The sequence below is a fragment of the Heptranchias perlo genome, chromosome 5 (assembly GCF_035084215.1).
Source record: "Heptranchias perlo isolate sHepPer1 chromosome 5, sHepPer1.hap1, whole genome shotgun sequence".
Classification (NCBI taxonomy): domain Eukaryota; kingdom Metazoa; phylum Chordata; class Chondrichthyes; order Hexanchiformes; family Hexanchidae; genus Heptranchias; species Heptranchias perlo.
In genome coordinates this window covers 88,191,416-88,214,622 of record NC_090329.1, presented here as the reverse complement: position 1 = coordinate 88,214,622, position 23,207 = coordinate 88,191,416, and the positions used below count along the sequence as shown (strand labels likewise).

Below are 23,207 nucleotides of genomic sequence, written 5' to 3'. Positions count from 1 at the left end.
TGTATCATCTGCAAATTTTGATATGTTGCACTCGGTCCCCTCCTCCAAATCGTTAATATAGATTGTAAAGAGTTGGGGACCCAGCACCGACCCCTGTGGAACACCACTGGTTACTGGTTGCCAGTCCGAAAATGAACCATTTATCCCAACTCTCTGCTTCCTGTTCGATAACCAATCCTCCACCCATGCCAGAATATTACCCCCAATCCCGTGATTTTTTATCTTAAGTAATAATCTTTTATGTGGCACCTTGTCGAATGCCTTCTGGAAGTCTAAATACACTACGTCCACTGGTTCCCCTTTATCCACCCTATACGTTATATCCTCGAAGAACTCAAGCAAATTTGTCAGACATGACTTCCCCTTCATAAAGCCATGCTGACTTTGTCCTATTAAATTATGCTTATCTAAATGTTCCGTTACTGTCTCCTTAATAATAGACTCCAAAATTTTACCCACCACAGATGTTAAGCTAACTGGCCTATAATTTCCAGCCTTCTGCCTACTACCCTTTTTAAATAACGGTGTTACATTAGCAGTTTTCCAATCTGCCGGGACCTCTCCTGAGTCCAGGGAATTTTGGAAAACTATCACCAAAGCATCCACAATCCCTACTGCCACTTCCCTCAAGACCCTAGGATGGAAGCCATCAGGTCCAGGGGATTTATCCGCCTTGAGTCCCATTATTTTACTGAGTACCATCTCTTGAGTGATTTTAATCGTATTTAGCTCCTCCCCCCGAGAGTCCCCTGTTTGTCCAGTGTTGGGATATTCTTAGTGTCCTCTACTGTAAAGACTGAAACAAAATATTTGTTCAGCATTTTTGCCATCTCCATGTTTCCCACCATTAATTTCCTGGTCTCATCCTCTAAGGGACCTATGTTTGCCTTAGCCACCCTTTTTCTTTTTATATAACTATAGAAACTCTTGCTATCTGTTTTTATATTTTTTGCTAATTTCTTTTCATAATCTAACTTCCCTTTCTTAATCAATCCTTTAGTTACTTTTTGCTGTCTTTTGAAGAATTCCCAATCTTCTATCCTCCCACTAAGTTTGGCTACCTTATATGTCCTTGTTTTTAGTCGGATACTATCCTTGATTTCTTTACTTAGCCACGGGTGGCTGTCATTTCTTTTACACCCTTTTTTCCTCAGTGGAATATATTTATTTTGAAAGTTGTAAAATAACTCCCTAAATGAACACCACTGCTCATGTACCGTCTTACCCTTTAATCTATTTTCCCAGTCCACTTTAATCAATTCCGCTCTCATACCATCATAGTCTCCTTTATTCAAGCTCAGTACGCTTGTTTGAGAATCAACCTTCTCACCCTCTAATTGGATATGGAATTCAACCATGTTGTGGTCGCTCGTTCCAAGGGGATCCTTAACTAGGATATTATTAATTAATCCTGACTCATTACACAGGACCAGGTCCAAGGTTGCCTGCCCCCTTGTAGGATCAGTTACATACTGCTCAAGAAATCCATCCCTGATGCACTCAATGAACTCGTCCTCAAGGCTGCTCTGCCCAATTTGATTTGTCCAGTTAATATGATAATTAAAATCCCCCATAATTATGGCTGTTCCCTTATTACATGCCCCGACTATCTCCTGATTAATACTTCTTCCAGCAGAGTTGCAACTATTAGGAGGCCTATATACTACGCCCACTAATGTTTTTTTTCCCTTATTATTCCTTATCTCCACCCAAACTGTTTCATTATCTTGATGCTTTGTCCCAATATCATTTCTCTGTATTACAGTGATTCCTTCCTTTATTAACATAGCCACCCCACCTCCCCTTCCTTCCTGCCTGTCCTTCCTGATTGTTAAATACCCTGGCATATTTAATTCCCAGTCGTTGTCACCCTGCAGCCATGTTTCTGTAATGGCCACAAGATCATACCCATACGCAGTTATTTGTGCCGTTAACTCGTCCATTTTATTACGAATGCTACGTGCATTCAGATAAAGAACTTTCAAATCTGTTTTGTGACGCTTAGTTCCTGCTTTTTCCTTTTTTAACACTTTACCTATTACTCCATACCTTCTGTCCCTTCCTGTTACGCTTTCCTCTCTCTCCCTGCTCAGGTTCCCAACCCCCTGCCACTTTAGTTTAAACCCTCCCCAACAGCACTAGCAAACACTCCTCCTAGGACAGCGGTCCCGGCCCTGCCCAGGTGCAGACCGTCCGGTTTGTACTGGTCCCACCTCCCCCAGAACCGTTTCCAGTGTCCCAGGAATTTGAATCCCTCCCCCTTGCACCATTCCTCTAGCCACGTATTCATTTGAAATATCCTCCTATTTCTACTCTGACTAGCACGTGGCACTGGCAGCAATCCTGAGATTACTACCTTTGAGGTCCTATTTTTTAATTTACCTCCTAACTCCCTATATTCTGCTTTTAGGACCTCATCCCCTTTTTTACCTATATCGTTGGTGCCTATGTGCACCACGACAGCTGGCTGTTCGCCCTCCCCCTCCAAAATGTTCTGTAGCCGCTCCGAGACATCCTTGATCCTTGCACCAGGGAGGCAACACACCATCCTGGAGTCTCGGTTGCGGCCGCAGAAACGCCTGTCTATTCCTCTTACAATTGAGTCCCCTATCACTATAGCTCTGCCACTCTTTTTCCTCCCAGCCTGTGCAGCAGAGCTACCCGTGGTGCCAGGAAGTTGGCTGCTGCTGCCTTCCCCTGATAAGTCATCCCCCCCAACAGCATCCAAAGTGGCATATCTGTTTGAGAGGGGGATGGACACAGGGGACCCCTGCACTACCTGCCTGCATCTCTTACTCTTCCTGGTGGTCACCCATTCACTTCCTGCCTGTATACCCTTTACCTGCGGTGTGACCAACTCGCTAAACGTGCTATCCACGAGTTTCTCTGCATCGCGGATGCTCCACAGTGAGTCCACCCGCAGCTCCAGCTCCGAGATACGATCGGTCAGTAGCTGCAGGTGGACACACTTCCCGCACACATGGTCGGCAGGGACACTGGTAGTAAGCAATGTTATTGTGCATTGTCAGAAGTTCCATCTTGCTTCAAGCCATAATATTTCTATACATCTTTTTCATACATTAGGAATTTAAAATAAAACTCTTTTAGCTGCCTTCTAATTTTTTTTTGATCTTGTGAGGGGGAAGTGAGACAAATACACAAATATAATCTGGAAAGAGTTGTTAAAGGCCAGAGAAAAATATGGTCTAATGTTGTTCTATGGGAAAGAAGAAAGAATGAACTTGCATTTATATAGCCTAGCCAGCTACGCCCACATCCCATGAATGAATAAAAAAAAGTTGGTGGTGGGGGGCGGGGTGGGGGTGGGGGTGAGGGGGCGGTGGTCATGACTTCAGTTCTGATTTTTGCTTTGCTTGAAAATTCATTGAATAACCTTAACAACTATTTTTTTTGCATCATAACACACAGAAGTAAGTGGGACAAATGATAAAAACAGACTTTTAAGCTCTGGTGTTTATGGGGAGGCAGGGAGGGGGCAGAGAGGCCGAAGAACCCGGCAAGCCAGGGATGTGGAGGTCCTGCCAAATTTAATGGCAGGACCTCATTATCATTTTTTTCTTTTGTTTCTTGCCTGCCAAAAGGCCAAATTATATTGTATCGAAAAAGGACTTGAGGTCACCATTTTTTAAAATGATCCTTACATTGATCACTTCTTCACTGGCTCATAAGTGAAAAATATGAAGACATGCGGGGATAAATTTTCATCTTCACCGCCTGGGCAGTAAACTGGCAGAGTGGATCACCCGCCCGTTGTAGAATCCGCCTGATTTTCATCCTGTTGAATGGAATGATTGTTTGAGAATCACAAAATTAGATGCTCTTAAAGGGCTGCTGTTCACCACTAAAGGGGAGCTGACGATTTTTCTGCCTTACCCTGAATGGAGGCTAGCTAGTCAACTTGGAGAAATCTGTGTAATGAAGATAAGATGAGTAGGAAATGATAAGTCATCAGTGGAGAGTAGTAAGGTTGCCTTCTTAGCATTTATCAGTGCCCAAGACAGATAAGGTGGAATACTGCTATAACATAAGGCTCTTGCTGAATACCATCCAATCAATGATCAACAACAGTAACTCTGGTGAGATTGTTGAAGATTTATATAAACATCTTGAGGTATAAATTGGAAAAATAAACAAAAGTATTCTTTTAATAATCATGGGAGAATTTTGTGTCCAAGTTGACTAGCTAGCATACATTGGAGCCCAAGTTGGTAAACACAGATATGAGGGAAACCAATGATGAAGTTTGAGCAGGAGCCTGATTAGCAAAGTTCTGTTTCGAACACAAAGCTTCCCATCAACTAATGTGGAAGTCATGAGGCCAAACAGCTAAAAATGTGAATGACTTGCCATTGGAAACAGATTTCAAACATTAAAATACTTACCAAATGATACTGACATAGCTGTGGACAAGGTTACAACAACAGGTTTAACATGAGCAAAATATATGGTTGGGTTCAAAAGAGATAGAAAAGATTCATAGTTCACTGATGAAATTCTGCAGTTCAGTGAAGATAAAAGACTTCCTAAGCAGAAAATGAAATAATTACAGCTATACTGTAGCAAATGATGCAGCAAATCCAAGAAAAAAAGCGTGCAAAAAGATATAAATCATCAAACACTGTGCAACCCATAACTCCAGGAAACTGGTCAAAAAGGTTAAACAGATTACCACAAATAAAGACCCTCCCAAGGAATTGGCAATTAGAAAAAGCAAGAATGATGAGGAACTTACAAGTGAAAGAGATGTAATCACTCATTGACAACAACGCATTCTGTACAAGATAACAGCAGCAAACCCAAGTGCGATCAACATTGGAAGGCTGCTGACAAATTTGAGATTTGCTGATGACATTGTACTCATGGATTAATTAGAAGAAGAATGGAGGACATAATGACAAAGGTGCACCAAGCTATAAAAACACTTTAGCATGTAAATTAATGGTGAGAACATAAGAAATAGGAGCGGGGGTAAACCACATGGCCCCTCGAGCCTGCTCCGCCATTCAATAAGATTATGGCAGATCTTCGAACTCATACTCCCCTATGTCCCTTGATTCCCTTAGATTCCAAAAATCTATCAAACTCAGCCTTGAATATACTCAACGTCTGAGCATCCACAGGGTGGATCTGGATCTGCCATCTGGGGCAGAGAATTCCAAAGATTCACAACCCTCTGAGTGAAGAAGTTCGTTCTTATCTCAGTCTTAAATGGCTGACCCCTTATCCTGAGACTATGCCCCCTAGTTCTAGACTCTCCAGCCAGGGGAAACATCCTCTCAGCAGCTACCCTGTCAGGCCCTCTCAGAATCTTATTTGTTTCAATGCGATCACCTCTCATTCTTCTAAAGTTCAGAGCACATAGGCCCATTCTACTCAATCTGTCATCTCAGGACTACCCTCTCATCCAAGGAATTAATCTAGTGAACCTTTGTTGCACTGCCTCTAAGGCAAGCATATTCTTCCTTAGATAAGGAGACCAAAACTGTACACAGTACTCCAGGTGTGATCTCACTAGGGCCCTATACAATTGTAGCAAGACTTCCTTACTCTTATACTCCAACCCCCTTGCAATAAACGCTAACATACCATTTGCCTTTCTAATTGTTTGCTGTACCTGCATGTTAACCTTCTGTGTTTCGAGTACGAGGATACCCAAATCTCTCTGAACACCAACATTCAATAGTTTCTCACCATTTAAAAAATATTATTTTTTTCTATTCTTCCTACCAAAGTGAATGACCTCACATTTTCCTACATTATACTCTACCTGTCACCTTCTTGCCCACTCTCTTAACCTGTCTATATCCCTTTGCAGACACATAGGCCCCGATTTTCAAATCAAATTGCGGGCATGTTGGGGGCGGGGGAGGCTGCGAAAATCGGGATAAGATTTTCGCAGGCCCCCCGCCCCCAACGCAATTAAAGCCAGCAGGATGATAGTTAAAGAACCAAATGTACTTCATTGAGGTACTTAAGGTACTTTATTTCTGACATAGCAGATAGTTAAAACGATGTTAAACTTACCTGGGAGGCTTTCCCGTAGCTTCCGATTCACGCCTGGTGAAACCAGATGTGAACGGCCGGATCAGGCAAAAATAAACGAATAAATTAAACAAAAAACCATTGCACAAAGTTAAAAACAAAATAAATCTACCTTTCCACCGATGTCACCTGCACCCCCCTGCTTCAATGTCCAATGTCCTCTTCTCTGATGTCCCCTGCTCCCCCCGACATCTCCCTCTCCGATGTCCCTCTCAGCCCCCGATGTCTCCCTCTCCGGTGTCCCTCTCAGCCCCCGATGTCTCCCTCTCCAATGTCCCTCTCAGCCCCCGATGACCCCTTTCTGATGTCCCCCTCTCCTCCCGATGTGTCCCTCTCCGATGTCCCTCTCAGCCCCCGATGTCTCCCTCTTCGATGTCCCTCTCAGCCCCCGATGTCTCCCTCTCTGAAGTCCCTCTCAGCCCCCGATGTCTCCCTCTCCGAAGTCCCCCTCCCCCCCCGATCTTCCACCCCCCCCCCCCCGATCTTCAGCACCCTCCACTCTCTGCTCCAGCGCCGGATGACTATGTTTCTATGACGCCTCTCTCTCTCTTTCTCGCCACACCCTCGGCATTGCAGCTCCTGTCGGCAGCCAGCCTGTCAATCACAACTTTAATCACCATCAATTACATCATGATCGCTTCGGAAAAGGTAAGATTTTTTATTTGGGTTTGCCACATGTACCTTCACCCCCCACTGCCATCCCGCCACCATTTCAAAATTGAGCCCATTGTATCCCCTTCACAGCTTACTTTCCCATCGAGCTGTGTATTGTCAGCAAACTTGGATACATTACACTCGGTCCCTTCATCTAAGTCATTAATGTAGATTGTAAATTGCCGAGGCTCGAGCACTGATCCTTGCACTAGTTACAACCTGCCAACCTGAGAATGACCTGTTTATTCCTACTCTCTTTTCTGTCCGTTAACCAATCCTCTATCCATGCTAATATATTATTCCCAACCCCATGAGCCCTTATATTTTGTAATGACCTTTTATGTGACTCTTATCTAATGCCTTTTGAAAATCCAAATATACTACATCCACTGGTTCCCCTTTATCTACCCTGCTAGTTACATCCTCAAAAAACTCTAATGGATTTGTCAAGCACGATTTCCCTTTCATAAAAAAAAGAAGAAACCTGATCAAACACGAGAAGGGAAACAGAAAGCAATGAAGGTGAACAATAAAAAAGAAGAAACCTGATCTTTTGTTTCTTAACCTGTCCCATTACCACCCTCCTTGCCTTGCACCATCATCCCTTTTGTCATTTAATCACTCATGCGCTCTACCCTATCCTTTCCTTTTGTTCTTTCCTCCCCTCCCTCCGCTCCCCCGCTTTCCCTGGATCTGTACTTGCTGAAAAACTTTAACTCTTTTAACATCTTCCAGTTCTGACAAAAGGTCTTCGACCTGAAACGTTAACTCTGTTTCTTTCTCCACAGAAGCTGCCTGACTTGCTGAGCTTCTCCAGCATTTTCTGTTTTTATTTCTTCCATTAGATACAGACTGGCCATCTAAGTTTTTATATCAAAGTACATATGACACCAAGGAAGATGGGGTAGTGACAAGTGCATCCTTCAGGAAACTGGTTTGCACTGAACTGAAAGAGATAGTGAGAAGATGTCATGCTTAGTATGTACTAAGGAAATGGTGTAAGAAGATATTTTGGTAGATCGAATCGGGCCAGGACCTACTCCGTTAATGGTAGGGCGTTGGGGAGAGTTATAGAACAAAGAGATCTGGGAGTACAGATTCATAGCTCCTTGAAAGTGGAGTCACAGGTGGATAGGGTGGTGAAGAAGGCATTCGGCATGCTTGGTTTCATTGGTCAGAACATTGAATGCAGGAGTTGGGATGTCTTGTTGAAGTTGTACAGGGCATTGGTGAGGCCACACTTGGAGTACTGTGTACAGTTCTGGTCACCCTATTATAGAAAGGATATTATTAAACTAGAAAGAGTGCAGAAAAGATTTACTAGGATGCTACCGGGACTTGATGGTTTGACTTACAGGGAGAGGTTAGACAGACTGGGACTTTTTTCCCTGGAGAGTAGGAGGTTAAGGGGTGATCTTATAGAAGTCTATAAAATAATGAGGGGCATAGATAAGGTCGATAGTCAAAATCTTTTCCCAAAGGTAGGGGAGTCTATAATGAGGGGGCATAGATTTAAGGTGAGAGGGGAGAGATACAAAAGGGTCCAGAGGGGCAATTTTTTCACTCAAAGGGTGGTGAGTGTCTGGAACGAGCTGCCAGAGGCAGTAGTAGAGGCGGGTACAATTTTGTCTTTTAAAAAGCATTTGGACAGTTACATGGGTAAGATGGGTATAGAGGGATATGGGCCAAGTGCAGGCAATTGGGACTAGCTTAGTGGTATAAACTGGGCGACATGGACATGTTGGGCCGAAGGGCCTGTTTCCATGTTGTAACTTCTATGATTCTATGATTCTATATGGGGGCCTGAAAATCAGCAGGGGTGACATAGTGCCATAATGTGTCTGTTACTGATCTGGAGTCAGGAGGTGGTTCCCTCATTTTAATAATCATGACAGGTGCCTAAGCCACTAGTGGCGTCTCAGGAACTCACCAGCAGGGAAGGCTGATAATTCCAGTGGAGAGTGCCTGCTTCTATCTATCCTGTGCCATACTTCCAAAATTTTAAGCACTTCAATTTTATTGCTCCATAATCTGTGTTGTTCTAATGAAAAAAGGCCCAATTTTTCAAGTATTTGTATCTGCTCATACCAGACAACATCCTAGTGAATCTGCGTTGTACCCTCTCTAAAGTCTTAATATCCTTCTTATAGTGTGGAGCCCAATATTGCATATAATGCTCTAACTGAGGTCTTGCTAAGGTTTTATATTGGTTCATCATTATATCTTGGCTTTTATAGTCTATATTTATTGTGATAAAACCTAGAAGCCCATTAGCTTTTTTCATGGCCTTATCACCTGATGCCCTGGGAACCTGTATCCCCAAATTCCTCTGCTCTTACACATCATTAAGCCTACTTCCAGTCAGAGTATATTTACTGCTGTTATTTGTTTACCAAAATATATCACCTCACACTTACTGACATTGAATTCTATCTGCCACTCTTTAAGAAAATAAGAACAGGAGGAAGCCATTCAACCCCTCAACCCTGTTCTGCCATTCAACTAGGTCATGTCTAATCTGTGCCTTATCTCCATTTACATGCCTTTGATCCATAATCCCTTGATTCTCTTACCTAATAAAAGGCTGTCGATCTCAGTCTTAAAATTTCAATTGACCCAGGGTCCACAATCTTCTGGGGGAGAGAATTCCAGATTTCTACTGCCCTTTGTGTAAAAGCGCTTCCTGATTTTACTCTTGAATGGCCTAGCTCTATTTTTAAGATTATGTCCCTTTGTTCCGGATTCCCCTCCCCCCCAGAGGAAATAGCTTCTCTATATCTACGCTGTTGAATCCTTTTATCATTTTTAAAACCTCAATTAAATCACCCCTCAACCTTCCAAACTCAAGGGAATACAGGCCAAGTTTCTGTAACCTGTCCTCATAATTTAACCCTTTGGTCCCTGGTATCATTCTGGTGAATCTGCGCTGTACCCCTCCAAGGCCAATATATTCTTCCTAATGTGAGATGGCCAAAACTGAACGCAGTAATCCAGATGAGTTCTGATCAAGGCTCTGTATAACTGAAGCATCACTTCCTCTCCTTGAGATGAAGGCCAACATACTATTATCATTTTTGATTACTTTTTGTACCTGTACACTAGCTTTCAGTGATTTGTATACCTAGACACCAAAATCACTTCCCTCCTCCACAGTTCCTAATCTCTCACCATTAAAAAGAAATCTGGTTTGTCTTTCTTGGATGCAAAGTGAATGACCTCATATTCTATAGCCCATTCCCCCATCTTATCAATATCCCTTTGCAGCTTCCTTTGTCTTCCAAAGAATTAACTACACCTCCTATTTTGGTCTACCTGGCAATTTCAACACCTCTCCTTCTAGGCCTATTATCCAAATCATTGAAATGCACCATGAACAGAAGTGACCTCAGAACTGAATCCTGTGGGACACTACTATCCACTGCCAAGCAGCCTGAAAAACTGCCCTTTACTCCTACTGTCTATATTCTTCCTTCTAACCAATTTTTAATCCGGTTTTCTGTCCTTCTCTCTAATTCCTTAACCATTAATCTTGTCCAGTAATCTCCCAGGCAGTACCTTGTTAAAGGCTTTCCTAAAGCCTACGTACACAACATCTACTGCATTCCCTCATCTACCGCGTCTGTTACCTCGTAAAAGAATTCGAGGAGGTTTGTCAAGTATGATTGTCTCTTTTGAAATCTGTGCTGGCTACATCTAACTATTTTCTCTTTATCTAGATACGCGGTAATTTCATCTTTAATTAAAGATTCTAACGCAGAAGTTAAGATAACTGGCCTATAATTACCCGGATTTGCTTTGTCTCCCTTTTTAAAAATGGGTACTATGAAAAAGACAATCTCAGTCTTTTACTTCACTGCAAGTGTGTTTTATACTAGTCAATCGCAGAACGATAATTATGTAGAAGTCTGTGAAATTTATTTATCATCTTTGTATCGAAGATGACTTGCATGAAAGAAAAAAGATGTATTGAGTTCTAAAAGCATGCAGTGTTGGAAATGTAATTTTAGACTTTTTGCTGATTTGGGGCACGGGGCTAAATTATACAAATTGGGTATTGTCCCATTAGAAGAACGAAATCTTGAAAATTGTTATATGACAATAACAGGGGAGAGCGCAGGGATGGCAGAAGAGAGCGGGGTCAGGGGATTGGGGCTTGGGTGGGGAGAGAGGAAGATGGGGAATGGGGATCGGGATCGTGGATCGGGTGAGAGGGCGACTGGGGAATGTAGGTCGGGGAATTAGGTTTTGGGCGGGTGGGGAGAAAGAAAGGGAGACTGGTTAATGGGTTAGGTATGGGGGCAATCATTTTTTACAGAGCCTGAGCAGCAGCATGGTGAGTGGGAGCGGCACTGTGAGAGGAACAACCAGTAAAGGGATGAGTGAAACCTTGGGACTTTACTGTGGGCAAACAGTGAATGATTGCTTTCACTGGTGGGCAAATGGGAAACAAAAGGATTTTCGCTGGAGGGCGAAGGGGGAAGGAAAGTTCTTGAATTGAGGGTTATTAGACCATGGGATGCTTTACCAGGTGGCTATTGAGATAGAAACTGTAATATAATTTAAAAGGGGATGGTATAAATATTTGAAAAGGAGCAATATAAATGATTGGGGGCATTGGGGTTACAAGAGAAAGTACCAGTATCGGCACCAGCACATGCATCGGGGGCCAAATAGCCTCCTCCTGTTATGTAATTTCTATCATTCGATGAAAACTCTCCTTTATTCAGTCTGAGCTCAGGGACTAGTTTAGAAATCATGGTGCTGAACTAAGTTTAGGATGATGTGTCCTGTGAGAAGTGCCCCAAACACTGACCCTACTACCCTTTATGCCATCTCTCGGTTTAGTCCAGGTTAATCTGTGCCGGCCAGTTTTGACGTGTGGAGTCCAAGTACAGATCGACTGTGACTGAGGCTCCCAGTTCAGAGTTGTTACCTTCACACAGAACCTGAGCCCAAACCAGAGTCCAAGGAGATAAGGAGAGAGATTGGGCAGATTAAAAGTGGCATTGACTGGGAGCCTGACCACAGCTTGTGCAGTGCAGGGGATTCTGGCTGTAGTTTCAGGGTGAATATCAGCAGGTTATATTTACTGCTAGTTACAGGTATGATACTGGGGCATTATATCTATTACTACCAGTCACATATAAACTATCAGTGAGTTATTGTGTCACTGTTGACTATGAGGGAAATCTGAGTGTTACAACAATGTGCATTTATTTAGCGCCTTTAACTTATTAAAATGTCCCAAGGCGCTTCGCAGGAGCATTATCAAACAAAATTTGACACTGAGCCACATAACGAGATACTAGGACAGGTGAGTGTCAATCAACCTCCTTAATCTATGGTTCACAGCAACACGCTTCGAGTAAGCACAAGACAGTTGAGTGTATGGAACAGACTTTATTATATAGCACAGATGATCAAACTATACAGTACAATGGTAGCATCCGGTTTTGCTCTTTCCAGCTACCTACTTAGCCCTGTAACTGTACCCCTTTTTAATACACATGTTGTTTACTACAAAAACAACATACCGTAATATTTCATCGATAGACCTTCAGATTACAACTCCTACTACCTCCCTTGTTAGCTGTCCCTGGACCTTACCAATGACACCAAGTTCAAAGCATCCTGTATTCTGGCTATACCATGGACCTTAGTTTCTACATTAATCACTCATGGTTGATGTCCGCTGTAGGCAGCACTCCCTTGCATTCCGGTTGACATCTGGAATAACATGCGCAGACATCATGTGATCAGATGTCACATGGTCAGACATCACATGATCAAACCTCCAGTAATGCCTCAAACCAGAGTTGGCAACGCAAATGGCATGATAGGGTGGGATCGTGGCCTGAGTTGTGATATTTTCTTTACCATTGATGAATGTTCATTCAAAAGCTAGATAACTAATAACCGGGCATCACTCAATTTCTAGACAACCCATTCAAAAGTGGATTCTCTGGTCCATAACCAGATAAGTAGAAGACTTGTAATTATGTTTGGGTATAGGTTTGCTGATAGAGTTGTTATTTTGAAAGAATAAGATAAAATGGGCTGAAGGACTTTTTCATGCAAACCTATTTTGCGATGTTATTACATCCTATACCAAACGCACTCGTCATCATATTCATAATCACAGCAGCTCAAGAATCATCGACACCCTTTAAAAAGGAGGGTTAAAAGTCAAATCGTTGCAAATTTACGTTCTTTTCATATCCACGTTCAAAAGAATGGGCTCATTAAAAAAATAAACTGTTCCCACCTCCCACTGTCTCTACCATCTGTGCAGCACCAAGACTTCAACTCCCGGCACCCTTTGCTATCCTTACTTGGAGATCCCGGATGTAGGTGACATGTTTACATTACGAAGGGAAGCAGAGAAGAACGGCAAGTCTTGTGGTTGAATTAAACATGGAGAAAACTTGCTTAATAAACATATCTACTCTGCACGTAGATACACAGCGTCTCTAATGCTGACCGACAGGTACAAATAATGTGCATTTTTTTTTGAGGGGGTGGGATGTGTGGAATACATTGTATTTGCACCGTACCCCAAAGGCCTCGGTCCTTACTGAGTGTATGTTTGTGAGCTGACAGATGGCCCCTCCGGTCCTGGGAGGGTGGGAGAGAGGGAGGCAGAGACTGACTGACTGACTGAGTGAGTGGAGCCGGAGGCTGGAACTCCGCGCTCTCCGCGTTCCAGATTGTTCACAACAAACGCCGTGTATCAGTAGCGAGGCCAGGGTTCCACGGCTCGTTTGTTCCCACAGTCTGGGCGTTCGGCATTGTTCTGCACCAAGCGACGTGTTACTGGCTGTCCATTAAGTTTCATTACAATAATCACAAGTCGATAAAAGCCCACCGTTGGCTTTTGATCGACCTGTCATTTTCAAGGGATCCCATTGATTTGCGTCAAAGTAAAAGTGACCCGTTTCATGTCCTTTATAATCCAATTACACTGCCGCTTTTTGCATCGTTGCGAAGTGGTTTTGGGTTCTTATCAATACAAAAGTGGCAGTATAACTCAAGAAGTCACTGAGCGACCCCCCTCCATCCCCAACACTGGTTTTGAGTTGGCACTGTGGAGTATAACTCCAGGCCTAATTTGAACGAATGATCGTGGCAAGTGTACTTGAGGTCTACTTGCTATGTAATTCAGGTGATTTAAAATGAGTGTTTATTATTTTCCCTCCCCCATTCACCTTAATTTTATTGATTATTTTTAAAAAAACACTCTAATATTGTAAATGAAAGTTATTTAGATACTGCCAATATAGAGAAATTTTGTGTTTTAATGTAATATTTATGCATTATAGTCGAAGTCATGTTAATAACATTTGGTCAATAATCACACTCCACAAGTTCAGAATGGATAGGATTGCCAGCCGGTGACTGTTGTAAGCTTTAGAGCACTGGCACTCGGTGTTTGCTGGTTTATTTGATGACTGGCATATTTTGTATTATTTCACTTTTATACTTTAGTGGTCATTGTTAATTGTTGTTTACTCTCCATTGGCATAGACCAGCCTTCCAATAAATTAATGGTATCTTTTGTTTCCATTGTAATTTCTCCCTCCCCCATCTACTTAATTTGTCCAGATCCTTTTGAATGCAGTCTCACTTATGATCTGTATGTCATCGTACAGCTTGGTGGTCTCCAAAATAAATGAATAGGTTGATTTAAAGTGGGAATAAAATAAAGAAAAGCCTACAGGGGAAAGGATGGAAGAATTGTGGAAGGAGTATAGAAATTGCTAAATTAAGATAAAAATATTGGCGTGCAGGAGAATCCTTGAGAGAGATATGTGTACAGTTCTGGTCACCCTATTATTGAAAGGATATTATTAAACTAGAAAGAGTGCAGAAAAGATTTACTAGGATGCTACCGGGACTTGATGGTTTGACTTATAGGGAGAGGTTGGATAGACTGAGACTTTTTTCCCTGGAGAGTAGGAGGTTAAGGGGTGATCTTATAGAAGTCTATAAAATAATGAGGGGCATAGATAAGGTAGATAGTCAAAATCTTTTCCCAAAGGTAATAACGAGGGGACATAGATTAGTCTTAAATCCCCTAACTTATCAAGTTCCTCTGCCACATGATTTCAAGATACTTTAGGATATTGTGTGCACTGCAGAAGCTGGATAGCATGTTGGACTAATTAATTCTTCAACAGAATATTCATTTAACATCTTAACCATATATGTCAAGAAAAGCAGTGGTCCTAGTACCGACCCCTGGGAAACACCACTGTACACCTCCCTCCAGTCTGAAAAACAACCGTTCACCACTACTCTGTTTCCTGTTATTTAGCCAATTTTATAAAATGCTGCTACTGCCCCTTGTATTCTATGGGCTTCAATCTTGATGACAAGCTTATTATGCGACACTTTATTAAATGCCTTTTGAAAGTCCATGTGCACCTCATCAACTGCATTGCCCGCATCTACCCTCTCTTACCTCATCAAAAAAACTCTCTCAAGTTAGTTAAACATGATTTGTCTTTAATAAATCTGTGCTGGCTTTCCCTAATTAATCCATATTTGTCCAAGTGACTGCTAATTCTGTCCTGGATTATCGTTTGTAAAAATTTCCCCACCACCGAGGTTAAATTGAGCTAAAATTAACATGGTTCAGTATATAACTGGCCAGTTCTGTATTTAACACTTTAAAAACGTCTTATTAGTTGTTCTTGTATTTATTGCAGTTCACAGAAATCTTTTGTGTAATTCAGTGGTTTCTGGAGTGTGCTCCAAATATAATGTGTATATTTATGTACCAACTTGTGCCTAGAGCTTTTAACTTGCACATAGTTACCATTGGTAATAATTCATGTGACCCTTGTGTAGCATTGCAAGGACTAAATAATTACTAGAACAGATGTTCAGAAGATTCTGGACTTGGGGAGAAGAAAAAAAACAAGCATTGCCTGTGTACAATGTCCTTCTAAACCTGTTTATTTCATCGTTAATGATTAAGATATATTTGTGGAAATAACACACCTTGTGATCTCCTAACCCTGCACAACTGATACTGTAGCTACCAGTCTCAGACTGTTATCAGTTCCAGACAGACAGTAACTTCTTTATACTGCCTTACTCCAGTTGAGATTCTCCCACCAGCACCAGAAAACTCTGCATACATCTCACCTTCCCTGTTCTTTTCCCAGCTCACCTGGGATGTCTCCTGCTTTGATTGTGTATCGTGTATGTAAGTTACTTTTTGATTTTCACCTTTTATTGATAATTTGCTTTGTCTTTGCCATCCCACTGACTACTTCCTTCCAAAAAAAAGTTCAGTTGGCTTATATTCAGATGTTAAGTTTTTTTCCACCCAGTGAATACACTAGATCTTTACTGAACAGTGGGGAGAGCAGTGACAGGTCATGTTTCTGAGATGTTGGTTTTCTGCAATGCTAATTAGAAAATATGCAGGACAAGATGCATGGTCATTGACGGGTGAAAAATGAGGTACTTCATTGTGATGTTCTGAATGTTAAAATTAAGTAAACAATGAATCTTATAGTTTTTTTGGAATATTCTTAATAAGAAAGATGAATTTTAATTTTGATTGCTACCTTGACAACCTTTTTCTGCTTATTACGCACAGGGCTGAGCTGCATTAACTTGAATGATGAAGTAATACACAGTGCTGAGGAAGAACAAGGTGGCTGCTGTGCTGGGAGCACCCAAACTAACCTCAATGTTTCCCATTTTAACATTTTTGAGTATGTTTTACTATATTTGCCTGCGGCGTAGAGCCAGGTCTGGTACAAGAGGAGAAATAATGAACAGTCGACGAGCTATTGAGTCGAGCAACCGCATCCTACCTCTCAGCATCGAAGTGGTGCAGTACGCCAAAGAAGTGGTAGACTTCAGTTCTCAGTATGGCAGTGAGAACAGCTTGTCCTACACTATGTGGAATTTGTGTGGACTGCCCAATGTTTACCCAAGTTCCGGCGATTTCACACAGACCGCTGTGTTTCGGACGTATGGAAGGTGGTGGGAAAAGTGTCCGAGTTCACCTCTGCCATTCAGAAGGACTCCTCGAAGTTTTCAGAGCCAGGAATATGTTGAGTTGGCATTTGAGGAGGCTGTGTACCCAACAGCTATCGATGTATTGGAAACGTATCACCCTGGGGCAATTGTTAGGATCCTGGCTTGCTCAGCAAATCCTTACTCCCAGACTCCTCCGTCAGAAATTAGGTAAAGCTAACTTCAGAAATTGTGACACCTCATTGATTATTGAAGCTAATGTGTGTTTTAGTCATGTGTAACATTTTCCCACAGCTCTCTTTTTGGGAGAGGAAGAACATACACAGACACAGCTATGGCAGACCCGCTGACAGTAGTGTCTGTCCATGTGCTGTTTTCAATGTTTCTATTGATGGCCAGCATTCACTGTGTTAAGTGATAGTGAGATCCTTAGGTGATACCTTCACATTTCAGAGTTATCATTCTTTTATATGTGTTTCGGTGTTAGTTTCTTTAGGTTATAATCCTCTCTCCCAGTTCTTTTCCAGTAGCTCTGTACAATACTACACATTCTTTGATAATGAAAAAAATGCTAATTCTATTTATTCATCCCATTCCTTTTAAGTAAATTGAATAAAAATAATAGTGCTCCACTATCAGATTGTTGAAATACAGTGAATAGACAGAATATGATTACTAATGAAAATCGAAAGTTCACAAAGATTCCATAGATAAGTACAGATAAGGGAGGATATTCGACCTTCTAGCTAAACTTTCCATAGAAACCTGTGGTCTGACCATCAGAGAAACCTATGGTTTACCATGTCGATGTAGTTTGGTGATTGCCTGAGATGTTTAATATTAGTATTGTAGCCCTTTTAGTATTAAGAAGTCCAAATTCTGATAACTCTATGTAGTATGATAGCTACTGCCACCACAACGGTGAACTTGAAACATTTCAATTGAGAATAACATTGAAAAACGATCTGCACAGTATTTAAAAGATTATTTGCACAACATCATTTGTTACTGTAAGAAAAACTTACTGTATCAAACTTAAATGAAATATACTAAGTAAACTTGTTTATTGTATATGTGTTATATGGATGTGTGTTTTTTGCCTTGCCTTTCATTTTAGTTTAAGGCGTGTTGACAATAGTTCTGTTGTCTGCAGCCTTCATTTGGAACCTTGCTTTTGGTTGATAGTGGGTAATGGGTGAGTCTGAATATGATATTTTGCAAATCTTATCAGAAATAAGTTGCCTGTTTTTCTTTGTTCTGGCCTAGGACTTTTAAGATATTTCACTGTATGCTCTGACCAAGATCGATATCAATTGCTAGGTAAATTTGAAGAAGGTTAAGGAGATTAGCAGCATGTATCTTTGAATCAACAGTCCTGAAATCCAGTAACAGAATGAACTGTAGGACTTCTCTGTGAATTGGGATTTACTATAGTGGAATTTTACTGTGTGCTAGTAGGCTTCAGATGTTTCCAGAGTATTCTCCTTGAGATAACATTTTTGGTATAGGAATGTTTGTAATGAAGAGGAAAATTCAACAGTGGCAGATTTATTGTACTTAAGTGGCTGATTGGAAAGCAACATTATTGTTGCTTACTAATTGTGTATCACTGTTGCACTGTTGAATGTATAGAAAGATAGATAGATAGAGCTAGGCCACCAACTAGTGGGAAGGATATAGAGGAGCAAATTTGCAGGGAAATTAGAGAGGTGAAAAAGCTATAGAGTAGTGATAACTGGGGACTTCAACTATCCGAATATAGACTGGGATAACAATAATAATGTAAGGGGCAAAGAGGGGGAGGAATTTTTGAAATGTGTTCAGGATAACTTTCTTAACCAGTACGTTTCTGGCCCAATGAGGAAGGAGGCATTGCTGCAATGAGGCGGGCCAAGTGGAGCAAGTGTCAGTGGGGGAGCATTAAGGGAGCAGCAATCATAGTATCATAAGGTTTAGAATAGCTATGGAAAAGGATATGGACCACTCTAAAGTAAAAATATTCAATTGAAGGAGAGCCAATTTCAGTGGGTTGAGAACAGAGGGGGTGGTGGAGGCAGATTCAATCGTGGCCTTCAAAAGGGAACTGGATAAGTACTTGAAAGGAAAAATTTGCAGGGGATAGAGTGGGGGAGTGGGACTAGCTGGATTGCTCTTGCATAGAGCTGGCGCGGACTCAATGGGCCGAATGGCCTTCTTCCGTGCTGTAACCTTTCTATGATTCTATGATTTCCAATAGCCAACTGAATCATGGTTACTAGTCAATCACGGAGAGACCAAGCGGGGAATTTTAACCCCCAAGTGTAGGTGGGTTGGCGGTGGGTGGGAAGGTAAAAATGTTAAAATTCTCAAACCTGACCTCTACCCACCCACTTCTGGTTTTAATGGAGGCGGGTCAGGCTGGTTGACCAACCTGCTCTCATGAGGTGAGTTGGTCACTGAAATCTTTTAAGGTGGTTGCGTGCCTCCATTTTAACTCAATTTTTATTTTTAATGCATAGAGGCCGGGATTCCCGGGCCAAAAATCCTCTGCCCCACTCTCTTCCCGGGCTCTGAGTAAATATCCGGACCCAAGTGTCTTTTTCAAGCAACGTACGGTTTGAAGGTGGGGCTGCAGCTATAATTCACTCCCTATTTTAAAGTCATACATTCTGTTATTATATTTCCATTTTAAATGATAAATGTCACATTTATAATGGAAACTGCTTATGTAAGCTTGTCACGTTATAATTACACCCTCCCTCAGCGGGGGCACAGTGGACAAACTTATCCAAACATCATGTAATCTGCTTGCTTTGATCAGGAAAGATAAATTCTAGACTAGGCATGAAACTAAACTGCATATACTCTCTGCAATCCCAGTATTGAACCAAATAAACAAGATTGCTGAGTGAAAAACATTAATTCGTCAAATATAACTGGTTTTAACATCTATTAGAAGGGAGGCTAAGACGGAGGAAGTTTCATCTACATCATCGTGACTGTATTTCACTAAAGTGCTGCCTTTTTCTGTAACTAATCAAAATTAGACAAGATGAGATTGATGAAGGGAGTTAGAAATTTTGGTTAGGGCGGAGACTGTAAAGATCCTGGTTCAAGGGTTTTAGTACATTGGCATCTCCCTGACGAGTACTGTTTGGGTTGTGAATGCATAGAGGGAATGACAACAAGCACCTATGCATATCAGTATGCTATAGTATATGTGTAAATTAGCACTTGAGATAATTTTCATTACCATGGAGGATTATCACTCCATCTGTTAAAACAGAATTGTATTGAGATATGCTCTTGTATTATTTAACCTGATGAACTGATACATACTTGCTAATGGTATCCAGAGGAAAATTCCTCTCCTGCCCTGTTTTGGACTAGGTGACAAATCATAAGAAATGTGAGGACAAATTCTGAGAATATATCCAATACTAATTTCAAAACAATGGCAAAAGTGACCAGGTAACAAGCTAATTTGGAGCCACAGCGACTATAAGAGTTGCAGGATTTAACCCTGAGTTAGCTGATCTCAGCTAAGGCAACGGTAGGGAGGGGAAAAACATTAGCCACAGTTTGCACCCCTGACTGATATCCAGGCACCCATGCTGGAGTGCACTTATGGACATTGAGGATAGGATCGGGCTTGAGTGTAATCCCCCACTCCCCTCCTTTGAATCATCCTGTGAAGCTTCATAGATGAATTATCGCCACCCGGGACGGGTGCCGGGTGACCTTGCCCATGAACTGTATCCCAGAAAGGAATCAACATCTTCAAGAAATGGTGAGAGGAGAAAATTGGGAAGAAAAGCATAATATTTACAATAAAATTCAGCAAAAGCCTTTGTTGCAAATTATAAGGCCAGCCAGTGGGTGGAGATGAGAAACTCCTGAATTATCCCAATTTATTATCATTACCAATTCTTCATGAACTGTTTTTTTGAGGATTGCAGGAGACATTAGCCAAGTGAATCGCATTAAGTTAGTAAATTACAATACAATTGGTAATTTGTAATTATGCTACCCCAAAGTGTCACAATTTAAAATCAAATTATAAAGTGAAGGGCAAGGCTGGTAGAAGTAGGGAACCTTGGATGACTTGGGAGATTGAGGCCCAAGTCAGAAAGAAGAAGGAGGCATATGACATGCATAGGCAGCTGGGATCAAGTGGATCCCTTGAAGAGTATAGAGATTGCCGGAGTAGAGTTAAGAGAGAAATCAGGAGGGCAAAAAGGGGACATGAGATTGCTTTGGCAGATAAGGCAAAGGAGAATCCAAAGAGCTTCTACAAATACATAAAGGGCAAAAGAGTAACTAGGGAGAGAGTAGGGCCTCTTAAGGATCAACAAGGTCATCTATGTGCGGAACCACAAGAGATGGGTGAGATCCTAAATGAATATTTCACATCGGTATTTACGGTTGAGAAAGGCATGGATGTTAGGGAACTTGGGGAAATAAATAGTGATGTCTTGAGGAGTGTACATATTACAGAGAGGGAGGTGCTGGAAGTCTTAACGCGCATCAAGGTAGATAAATCTCCGGGACCTGATGAAATGTATCCCAGGACGTTATGGGAGGTTAGGGAGGAAATTGCGGGTCCCCTAGCAGAGATATTTGAATCATCGACAGCTACAGGTGAGGTGCCTGAAGATTGGAGGGTAGCAAATGTTGTGCCTTTGTTTAAGAAGGGCGGCAGGGAAAAACCTGGGAACTACAGACCGGTGAGCCTGACATCTGTAGTGGGTAAGTTGTTCGAGGGTATTCTGAGAGACAGGATCTACAGGCATTTGGAGAGGCAGGGACTGATTAGGAACAGTCAGCATGGTTTTGTGAGAGGAAATCATGTCTCACGAATTTGATTGAGTTTTTTGAAGGGGTAACCAAGAAGATAGATGAGGGCTGTGCAGTAGACGTGGTCTACATGGACTTTAGCAAAGCCTTTGACAAGGTACCGCATGGTAGGTTGTTACATAAGGTTAAATCTCACGGGATCCAAGGTGAGGTAGCCAATTGGATACAAAATTGGCTTGACGACAGAAGACAGAGGGTGGTTGTAGAGGGTTGTTTTTCAAACTGGAGGCCTGTGACCAGCGGTGTGCCTCAGGGATCGGTGCTGGGTCCGCTGTTATTTGTTATTTATATTAATGATTTGGATGAGAATTTAGAAGGCATGGTTAGTAAGTTTGCAGATGACACCAAGATTGGTGGCATTGTGGACAGTGAAGAAGGTTATCTAGGATTGCAACGGGATCTTGATAAATTGGGCCAGTGGGCCGATGAATGGCAGATGGAGTTTAATTTAGATAAATGTGAGGTGATGCATTTTGGTAGATCGAATCGGGCCAGGACCTACTCCGTTAATGGTAGGGCGTTGGGGAGAGTTATAGAACAAAGAGATCTAGGAGTACAGGTTCATAGCTCCTTGAAAGTGGAGTCACAGGTGGATAGGGTGGTGAAGAAGGCATTCAGCATGCTTGGTTTCATTGGTCAGAACATTGAATACAGGAGTTGGGATGTCTTGTTGAAGTTGTACAAGACATTAGTTAGGCCACACTTGGAATACTGTGTACAGTTCTGGTCACCCTATTATAGAAAGGATATTATTAAACTAGAAAGAGTGCAGAAAAGATTTACTAGGATGCTACCGGGACTTGATGGTTTGACTTATAGGGAGAGGTTGGATAGACTGAGACTTTTTTCCCTGGAGAGTAGGAGGTTTAGGGGTGATCTTATAGAAGTCTATAAAATAATGAGGGGCATAGATAAGGTAGATAGTCAAAATCTTTTCCCAAAGGTAGGGGAGTCTATAACGAGGGGGCATAGATTTAAGGTGAGAGGGGAGAGATACATTCACTCAAAGGGTGGTGAGTGTCTGGAACGAGCTGCCAGAGGCAGTAGTAGAGGCGGGTACAATTTTGTCTTTTAAAAAGCATTTGGACAGTTACATGGGTAAGATGGGTATAGAGGGATATGGGCCAAGTGCAGGCAATTGGGACTAGCTTAGTGGTATAAACTGGGCGACATGGACATGTTGGGCCGAAGGGCCTGCTTCCGTGTTGTAAACTTCTATGATTCTATGATGCAGTTAATATTGCTGAAAAGTTGGTCAAACTGTTTTAAGACTAAGTACCAGAGAATAAAAGGCAGATTAAAGTAGAAATTTGACATATTTTGGAGTGAATTGGGTAAATCAAGAGCTGGTTTAAATACCAGTTGCTCTCAAACTAGCAGGTTAATAGAATGCTTTAAAAAGATGCTTGCTGTAAGTCATCACTGTCGCCATTCTTAAAAGAAAGATGCTGTTGCATTCATTGTTTTTTTCCTCTTTTTTCCTGTCTCTGTCTGTCCGTCTATGGGGGGAGTTTTAATCCCCAAGGACGGGTGGGTTCGAGGAGGATGGGAAGGTAAAAATTGTAAAAATGTCAAACCCGACCCCAACTCACCCCTTTCCAGTTTTAACGGAGGCAGGTTGGTGGGCTGGTGACCAATCTGCTCTCGGGAGGTCACTG

General features: G+C 41.9%; 1 protein-coding gene across 2 annotated transcripts in view; it reads left to right on the top strand.

Moving 5' to 3' along the window:
• fbxl4 (F-box and leucine-rich repeat protein 4) overlaps window positions 1-23,207 on the top strand; it is a 142,766-nt gene that overhangs the window by 16,199 nt on the left and 103,360 nt on the right. Inside the window, exons 2-3 of one of the 2 annotated variants that reach the window (XM_067984773.1) lie at window positions 6,640-6,711; window positions 16,328-16,923. In XM_067984773.1, the coding sequence (XP_067840874.1) occupies window positions 16,421-16,923 (503 nt within the window). In that variant the 5' untranslated portion in view covers window positions 6,640-6,711; window positions 16,328-16,420. Of the gene's footprint in view, window positions 1-6,639; window positions 6,712-12,780; window positions 13,205-16,327; window positions 16,924-23,207 lie in introns of those variants that run through there. The other variant, XM_067984772.1, reaches the window with a different exon arrangement.